Source organism: Octodon degus, unplaced genomic scaffold, assembly GCF_000260255.1.
Source record: "Octodon degus isolate 3935 unplaced genomic scaffold, OctDeg1.0 scaffold00209, whole genome shotgun sequence".
Classification (NCBI taxonomy): domain Eukaryota; kingdom Metazoa; phylum Chordata; class Mammalia; order Rodentia; family Octodontidae; genus Octodon; species Octodon degus.
In genome coordinates this window covers 3977320-3986937 of record NW_004524785.1, presented here as the reverse complement: position 1 = coordinate 3986937, position 9618 = coordinate 3977320, and the positions used below count along the sequence as shown (strand labels likewise).

At 43.8% G+C, this 9618-nt stretch overlaps 1 protein-coding gene across 1 annotated transcript in view; it reads left to right on the top strand.

The window, feature by feature from the left end:
- Gpr83 (G protein-coupled receptor 83) overlaps positions 1-9326 on the top strand; it is a 28370-nt gene extending 19044 nt beyond the window's left edge. The window contains exons 3-5 of the mRNA XM_004644768.2: positions 681-806; positions 4288-4421; positions 6593-9326. Of these exons, the coding sequence (XP_004644825.1) occupies positions 681-806; positions 4288-4421; positions 6593-7205 (873 nt within the window). The 3' untranslated portion in view covers positions 7206-9326. The remainder of the gene's footprint in view (positions 1-680; positions 807-4287; positions 4422-6592) is intronic.
- Positions 9327-9618: the final 292 nt, after the last annotated feature.

Below are 9618 nucleotides of genomic sequence, written 5' to 3'. Positions count from 1 at the left end.
AAAAATCTAAAATTGCATGAGGCTCTTGGGGGGACATCTAGAACCAAACCAAAACACCTCTCTCAACTCCTAAATCTTCCCAGATTAAGAGTTACAAAATTAGCTTATTCTAGATTTCCCTGCACAGCGCCCACACTGTATTATGGCTTTTCAAGATGTGTCTCCTCACTAGACTGAACTCTCTGGGGTCAAAAAGAAATTTTATAATTACACATAAAATACCTACTACTGGTTTCTAACAATTTGCCAGATATCTTTTCCACCTTTTGCAAACTTTATGCTAAGTCTATAAGGTAGAAATGTTGAAGGTATTTCACTTTCACAAATGAGGAAGCTGAGCTTCAGAGAGCTTACATATATTGCCTAAGGTTGTACAGCAGTAAGCCATTACAGTGAGGAAATCCAGCTCCAATAAAGCCCTTGTTTTTCCGAATCTCTGACACATAATGGTCTTAAAAGTACGATCAAGGTTTGCTTAAATGAAGAATGAAAATAAGAATAAGACTGCTGGAGAAAATCACATTTGACCCACAACTGGCACTGTAGATGGAAAGAAAGGAGCTGGGGGGCTGGACAGACCTCCTGAGGGTCTGCTCCTCAGAGACAGATCGCCAGGGGTTGGAGGTGGGAGTCAGAGTCCAGGCCCGTCTGCCTCCTGACCTCCAATTGCTGGTCTCCAGGTCCGTTTTGTGAACAGCACATGGGTGTTTGGGAAAGACATGTGCCACGTCAGCCGTTTTGCGCAGTACTGCTCGCTGCATGTGTCCGTGCTGACGCTGACAGCCATCGCTGTGGACCGCCACCAGGTAAGAACAGTTTCATCCTATACTTTCTTTCCCCCTCTGGCCTTGCTTTCCTGGAGTTTGCGGGAAACACTTTCAAGAGAGTGCTTTAGGGCTTGTGATGTAGCTCAGGTGCAGTGCCTGCCTGGCAAGCACACGGCCCAGAGTTCAATTCCTGGTACAAAAAAAAAAAAAAAAAAAAACATCTTAGCTCAGTTTTCTTTTTTTAAAATTTTTTATTAGTTTTAATGAGAAAGAAATAGCAATGAGACAGTTACAATAATTAATACATTGCATATTGTTGTCTTCATAGTAGTTATTCATTTTTTATTACAAATTTCAATATTTATTTCAATTGCAGCTGATAGACTGGGTGGTTATTTTGCTGTGGAAACATAAAACCAAATATCAGCATTTCTTCATCATAATGAAGGACTGACTTTACTTTATCATTTCTTATATCCCCAAATCCCAAAGAGTTCATATTATTTCCTGAGTTCTAAGTTTGAATAAGTTGTTTTACTATTTTTTAAAATTTTTTATATTAATTTTATTGAGAAAGAAGTAGCATTGAGACAGTTTCAAAACAGGTTAGTAGGACATTTACAATAATTAATACATTGCACATTGTTGTCCTTGTAGTAGTTATTCAGAGTATAAGATGCAGACATGATATCTTGTCTAAACAATATTTGTACAAATCTTTTTTCTCATTGAACTAAGAGGCAGTAGCTGTATATCTATCCTAACTATTTTGTATATACATATTTTTTTTCACTACAAAATGGTCCTTCATTTATACCCCCCTTTTTTGTTTTGTTTTGTCAGAGATGGGTGTTCCATTGTTAGCCCAGTTTTCAATGAGTGCTTTTGTGTTCTTATTGATCAATATGAGCATGTAGATTAGGGATAGCAAATTCTTTGATCTGCTTGTTGCAAAAAAATTATTTCCAATTGGTTGTTCAGTGAAGGCTCACTGATGGTATTTTTCTGCCTCAGAAACTGACAAACTTGTTTTTGAGAAGCAAACCTGGAAAACCACAGATGAGGAGTGCAGGAAAAACTGCAGGTCAGAGATAAGGCTCTTGGGCAGGAGATGGGTGTTTACTATCCCAAGGTTTTAAGAAGAAAAACAAGCCAGGATGTCCAGATGGCAGAACCAAGGATCAAGAGAGACATGGTTGGTGGTACTGAGATGAAGACATCAAAAGCTCATGGGTAGATATGGTTGGGGGGGAACCTGAAGAGGGCCCAAGGGTGCGCATCTTGGAAGGGGATGGCTTCATACCAGGTGCTTCACCCATGCTAACTCCATGTACCTGTATGTTATACTTAGAATATGTTAAACTGAGAAGAAGCTCAGGAAAGTCCATGCATAGCTTTGCCATGATCACATGACTGCGAGTGAGTAGCACTTAGGTCTGTCTGGCTCTGACCTTGTGCAGTGATCGCTGGACTACACAGTGCTGAGAAGACTCAAAGGGACCTACCATACTGGTATCATCAGCACTGAGTGAGATGGGATTTATCCTGGTAGCACCAAGAGGTACAACAAAGACCAAGGCATAGGGGAGCTCATAGATGCAGACACAGAATAGGGGCCAGGGAGATGGCTCAGTAGAATAAGTGCTGCCCTGGCAAGCTCAAGGGCCTGAGTTCAATCCCCAGTTGATGATGATGACGATGATGATGATGACGATGATGATGATGATGATGATGATGATGATGATGATGATGAAAAGAAGAAGAAGAAGAAGAAGAAGAAGAAGAAGAAGAAGAAGAAGAAGAAGAAGAAGAAGAAGAGGAAGAAGAGGAAGAAGAGGAAGAAGAGGAAGAGGAGGAGGAGGAGGAAGAAAAGAAGAAGAAGAAGAAGAAGAAGAAGAAGAAGAAGAAGAAGAAGAAGAAGAAGAAGAAGAAGAAGAAGAAGAAGAAGAAGAAGAAGAGGAAGAAGAAACAAAGGTATAGTTGTAATAGAAATATCCAAAGATACAAAGCTATCTATCTGGGAGGTGGCAAGTTTCATCACCACCTGTATCTAAGCTAAGTTCGGATGGCAAGTTGATAGGAATGTTTTTGAAGAGATTCGTACGTAAGATAAGCTATTGAAATAGATAAACTTTGTGATCTCTTTAGCCCCACAATGATTTTATTTTATAAAAATCAGCTCTTCATATATTTATTACAGGAACTTTAGAGCAAAGTGTGAAGATCTGAAAACAAACATTTCTTGTTTTTGTTCATCTCCCCTACTTCAATAAGCGCTCTGAGTTCGTTTTACCTGGGCTACTTTTAATTGTGTTTAACACAGCTAGAAAGAGTGGAGCCATGGGCTAAGAGTGAGTTTGAGGATTGATGTTATCTTTTTTTTGTGTTTTGTGTTTTGGTTTTTTTTTTGCAGAACTGGGGATTGAATTCAGACCCTTGAACTTGCCAGGCAAGTGCTTATTCTACTGAGCCATCTCCCCTGCCCTGGATTGATCTTATTCATGTTGACTTTGTTGCTGTGACATAAACTCAAACACAGAGCTTGGCCCCAAAGCCAATGGAGTCCCTGAGCAGAGCTTGGGGTCTCTGGCCTGGACTGCCACTTCCCCTTGCAGCCTGGGTGCAGCAGTAGGAAGGGCAGGAATGGTAAAGACCACAGTGGAGATGTGTTGGCCAATTTTCAAGCCTCTACACATCCTCCCATGAGACTGTGCAAATATCAGGAGGAAGAGTCCTGAAGACATATGCAAAGTGTCACATATCACAGAATGGCATTCTGAAACTCTCTTCTCATACCATGGACTCACCTATCCCCAAATGCTTTTTGTCAAGTAGTAATAATTCTCGTCTTACAACGAGGGTGCTTTAAAATTCCTGGGTCTTTATTTAAGCCTTTCAGAAGAACTGACTGACATGCAGTAGTAACTCCAAGATGCATTTCAGCAGGAAGCTGAATCATTGGCTTTATTGTAAGAACAGGAAAGCTGGGCCCTATGCAATTTTAGCAGCAAGTTTCAGAAATGGTGTTGTAAGCTCTCAAATAAGTCTCAGTGCTGCTTTCCATTTGTGATAAGAGTTTGCTTTCTGTGCCCATTGGCCTCAGCCACTTTACAGAGCCTTTCTGCGTCCCAGGAATGCAGAGTCACAGGAAGATGGAGTAGTGAGGAGGTACAGGCTGAGCAGAAAGTCTTCCTCAACCCCTCCAACTGCAGCAAAAGACTTGTGAAGGCCAGGAGGCTGAGTCCAGACGGCTCCATCCTCTTTTCCACCCTGGATGTGGGCTGTGGGTAACGCAGAACTTCCCAGCACTCAGGGGCCCAGCGATGAACAGAAAGAATCTTAATTAACTTTATGAATTGCCCCTGCCACATGTGACCAATAAGCTGTGTCATCAGAATTCTTATTTGTTTCAGTCTTTGGGTTTTTTGTTTGTTTGTTTTATTTTTTGTCTTTTTGAGAGAGGGTCTCGCTATGTATTTATGTCTTTTTCAACTAATGAGGTAGTCCGCTTGTTTTCCAGGTCATTATGCATCCACTGAAACCCCGGATCTCGATGACAAAGGGTGCCATCTACATCGCTGTGATCTGGATCATGGCTACATTCTTTTCACTCCCTCATGCTATCTACCAGAAGTTGTTTACCTTCAAGTACAGGTGAGAGGAATGTGTAGGAGCAGCCCAGGACTCAGAGGAACTTACACGTTCCTGCCTTTTCTCAGTTGACTGGGACCCTAGCAAAGAACTAAGGCAGGCGGGCCAGATCCACAATTCTCTGAGTTATGAGTATCTACCTTGCTGAACCCTTTACCCTTCTCCCATTCTGTTGAGCCCTCGCCATGCTCATTATCTACATTTTTCTGCTCTTTTGCTTTATTCCTGCTCAACAATTTCTGTTTGCTCGTTCTTTTCGGTTTATCTGCAAGGAAAAGGTAGCTTCCGCCACCAGGGGGCAGTTGCTCACACAGACCGGGGTGGAGTCCAAATGAGCAAGGTCTAAACTCTCACCTGACTTGGAAACAAATACCCAGGTATATTTGCACTGGAGGGAGGATTGTCGACCCCCCCCCCACCTCTCATTCAAGTATTTATTTATTTATTTATTTATTTATTTATTTATTTATTTATTTGCGGAACCAGGGATTGAACTCAGATCCTTGCGTTTGCCAGTCAAACGCTTATCCTACTGAGCCATCTCCCTGGCCCCCTCATTCAAGTTTTTTATCTTGTGCTCTCACCACATGAGAATTTCTTTCATTTAAACACTTACCTTTGAAATAGTCCAGTTCACTAATGTCTAAATCCCTCTAGACTGTAAACTTAGAAAGAGCTGGCTGCATTTCAGATCTGCTACCTCAGTGATTCCAACATCTGGATTAGTTTCTCTGTGAAAAAGCCTAAATCGACATTGACTGAAAGAAGGGACCAAGGAAGGATTGCAGAGTGGTTGTAAACATTTTACAGTTATTTTAGGTGAGGTTCTTTACAAACCAGTCCTGTGTTGAAGATAGGTACACATGGAAGTGGTTTGTTAATGCTTCAAGCCCAATAGTGTTGGTGAAGGGGTGGAGTGGGGAGGGAGGGCAGGATGGGAAGGGGCAGAGACCACCCAGGGCTTGCTTTCAGGGGTAGCACAGAGATTCTGGAGCAATCTACTCAGCAAAGGAGCTGGGCTTTCACATCTCTTGGTAGTCATCTGCTCCAGGCACTGCTAGGCACTTTTGGCTATAGGTGAATTTGTGGGAAGAGTTGTAGTTCTAGGAACCTGGAAGATTACTGGTGCGGGCCAGCTGTGGGAGCTGGTACTGTGACTGGTCAGGGGTCCTTGGGGATTGAGAGCAGTGTACTGCCAGTGTCTGATATGGTCACCAGGTGCTATATTCCAGCACACATGCCTGTGACATGCTCCTGTGACAAAGCAGTGTCAAGAGAAACAGGCTCTGAAAGCTGATTTCGTCTAGCTTTTAAAACCTCCCTCCACAAATCCTAGGATATTGGAATGAATCACACAACCAGGCCTCCAACATGCAGCCTGCCTGTCTGCCTTTACCCATGGAAGATTTCTTTTTTCTAACAGAAACAAAGGAATTTTTTCTTCCTTTGTTAGTGATGGTCACCAACTTCACATGAAGACCAAGGTACGTCCTGTATGAAACAGATCCTTGTTAATGAGTGGCCAAAGGAATAAAAAGTTGGTACCATGGGAAATTCTAAGGTTGCCTCAAAGATGAGTCTTACTGGGCCAGCCAGATAGCTCAGCAGGCTAAAGCACTTGCTTAGACAGGCAGGGGGACTGGGGTCCAATCCCTGGAGTGCTGTGCCGGGCCTGCCCAGGGTGTGCTGAGATGGTGACAAAGACTGGGAGTGGTAGCACATGCCTATAATCCCAGCACTTGAGACATGGAAAACAGGAGGATCACTAGGAGTCCAATCTGTGTGGTGAGACCCTGTACTAAAATACATAAAAAGTAAAAAGATGAGTCTTTTGTGTTTAGAGTAGGAACTTCACTACTGTTGTATTAATTCAACAACTATCTATTGTATTTCTACTGTGGGCAGGAACCATGCAAGGGTAAGAGGATTCAGAAAGGTTCAGGTGTCTGGCTTACCTTTAAGGACCTCCTAGACTTGTGGGAAAACAGAAATATGATCAGATTACTAGGTGACAGCTTCAGAAGCACAGTAAGAGACAGATGTGACTGAGCCCACGGGGGGTGAGGGGAGGAGGCAGTCAGGGGGAAAAGCCCCTGCTCCTAGGGATGAAGCTTTTCCACACACATATCTCTTCCCTGTTCTACTCTTTCTCTCTCCCTCCTCCCTCCCCTCAGTAAGGACATCGTGCGTTCCTTGTGCCTACCAGACTTCCCCGAGCCAGCTGACCTTTTTTGGAAGTACTTGGACCTGACCACCTTCATCCTGCTTTACATCCTTCCACTCCTCATCATCTCTGTGGCCTATGCCCGAGTGGCCAAGAAGCTGTGGTTGTGCAACATGATTGGCGATGTGACCACAGAGCAGTACCTCGCCCTGCGGCGCAAGAAGAAGAAGACCATCAAGATGATGATGCTGGTGGTGGTCCTCTTTGCCCTTTGCTGGTTCCCTCTCAACTGCTATGTTCTCCTCCTCTCTAGCAAGGTCATCCACACTAACAACGCTCTCTACTTTGCCTTCCACTGGTTTGCTATGAGTAGCACCTGCTACAACCCTTTTATCTACTGCTGGCTCAATGAGAACTTCAGGATTGAGCTGAAGGCATTGCTGAGCATATGCCAAAGGCCACTGAAGCCTCAGGAGGACAGGCCACCCTCCCCAGTCCCTACCTTCAGAGTGGCTTGGACAGAAAAGAGCAATGGTCAGAGGGCTAAGCTCTTGCCTTCCTCCCAACTCCATTCTGGAAAGACAGACCTGTTGTCTGTGGAGCCCATTGTAGCCATGAGTTAGAGGAGGTGGGAAAGAGGCAGCTGGTGGGATCTGTCTCCAGCTTAGATTGGAAAATAATCTATCCTCTAACACAGGATCTGTACAAGGCTGGAAACAAGCCCCTGCAGAACCAGTAGGACTCTTGATTTCCTGCAGATATGCCCAACCTCCCAGCTTCATTTGCTGTGAACACTAAAAGGCAACAATCAACAGGCATCTGTTTATAAATTCCTACTTAGGAGATGCTGTGAGCCATAGCACCATTGATCCTTGAGCAAGAGAACCAAGGGTAGCCCTTGCTCAGCTGCCTCCAGCTGCTCACAGCTATCTTCAGCTTTTCCTGCTGCCCACTGAGCAGCCACAGAGGACTGTGCCACTTGGAGTGTGGCTGCCCCCCAAGCACAGAGCTCTGTTGAAAACAGGTTCACTGTTAGGTGAAACATTGGTAAGTCAGAGTAGACACAGAAGATTCCCTGCCTTGCCTTGCAAAGTCACTGGAGCCAAGACAAATAAGTCACAAGTCTTTAATGATCTGGCCCTACACGTGACATGAAAGAATCAATTTAGTCTCCTAACAGAGAAATTATTATTACCACTTTGAAACATGCAAAAAAGCACACAAAAGAAATTAAAGTCACCCCCTTATCTCATTGATTTGTGATCACTTCTTTTAACATGCTGGGATGTATTTGCAGGCTTTTCCTTTGTGTGTGTGTGTGTGTGTGTGTGTGTGTGTGTGTGTGTGTGTGTATACTGATTTTAAAGTTCCAAACTACACTTTGCCATTTAAATTGCAATGATCAGCAAGAAACATACGTCTGAGTACTTCTGAATTCTCTGAGGTGTAGCGTCTGGCACAAGTAGTGAGGAAGAGGTGAGAGAAGAACCCAAGGTGAAGACCGTCACCAAACAGACAGAATCTGCTTGTTAGTGGTGGACAGAGCCTGGCTGAAGTCTCTGCCTTCAGATGGAGGCCATGAGCATGATCCAAGGAACACAATTTGGCCATCATGTATAATTCCTTCTTTCCTGCAATTGCACAAAAACAAGAGGGGATGGAGCACCATTCTGTATTCACAAGAGATGAGGAAGCAGGCCTTCCAATGTGCCGGAAATAATTGTACTTAAGCACTGCATCTACCCAGCCTGCCTGGATAGGCCATTTCTCCACCTTGTCTGAGTAATGAGACTTTTTTTCTCACCAGTTCCCACTGGAAGGAAGACTCACTCTTAGCAGCACCTAGGCAATTCACATGTCACTTCCAAAATCTATGGATCTTTAAAGAACCCTTTTTTCTTAAGGGCTCACTTGCCAGAGAAATCTCATTCCTGAGTCTGTTTTCATCACTTCCATCTGGTCTTGAGTGACTCACAGTGTCATCCAGAGATAAGACATTTCAAGCAGAGGGGAGCTCAGTTCCCCAGCCTAGAACAATTGCAGTCACCGTGCTGGGCTATTTCCTTTCTGGCCCTGGAAATATCTGGAAAGCAAAGCATTCATCTGTAGCTAAGCAGGAAACTAACGTGGCAGGGAGAAGGAGTTTTCACAGTATTCATTTAGACCTCTTGGCTGTTAGTTGAAATGGAGCTTGGGTACATTGTCTGCTTCTCTTTAATAAACAATGGCATTTTCTTATACTAGTCTGTTAGAGGCTATTAGAAAGCTTTCAAGATAGAAAAAAAAATAACTTACCTACTGAATTGTAAATTAAAACAAATTGCTTTCATGGGGCAGAGAGTATTTCTCAGTCCAAAGGGATTCCCAAATTGGGTTTTCAGGCCAAACAGCTCATGTGCCTCTCCTTGTTGTCTTTGTGATGTCAAGAAGTAGGTATTAGTTTCACCTTAATGCTGTCACAGGAACTGTATAAGCCAGAAATGAGGATGGCAGCAGGGATGCCACAAGGGTGTCTTGTCCTGGGACTCATGGGGAAAGCTTCTGTCCCTCTACTATGAATTTGTCTACAAGTATAGCCAATTCACAGTGGATACCCTCGGGTCTGGGTCTCCAGCTGATACCTGTTTGTTGCCATCTCCCTGTGCCTGGTGTAGTTCAGAGCAAAAATGACTTGTGGTTGTGATTGTGAAATTTGTAAAACTTAAGTTTTTTCCAATGTGCTGTAAAAAATGCCTTGTTGTCACTGGCCCTAGTCTCAATAAAAGATCTTTTGGGTGTGTGAACTGTGCCTGTTGGACTTGTGACTGTGTCACCACTGAGACTTCCAGTGGGGGTCAGTGTGGGTTACTTGAAGGGAGCATGGAGATTATCTACCTAGAGCCTGAATTTTGCATGATGAAATTGAATCATGAAGAGGGTAGATAACCGACTGAGAAGCTTCTGAGACCTTACCCAGAGCCTGTCCCCCGGACTTGCTGCCAAGTCCCCTCCCTCTTCTCCGATAATGAATCCCTGCTGCATGTTTGAACTCTGAGC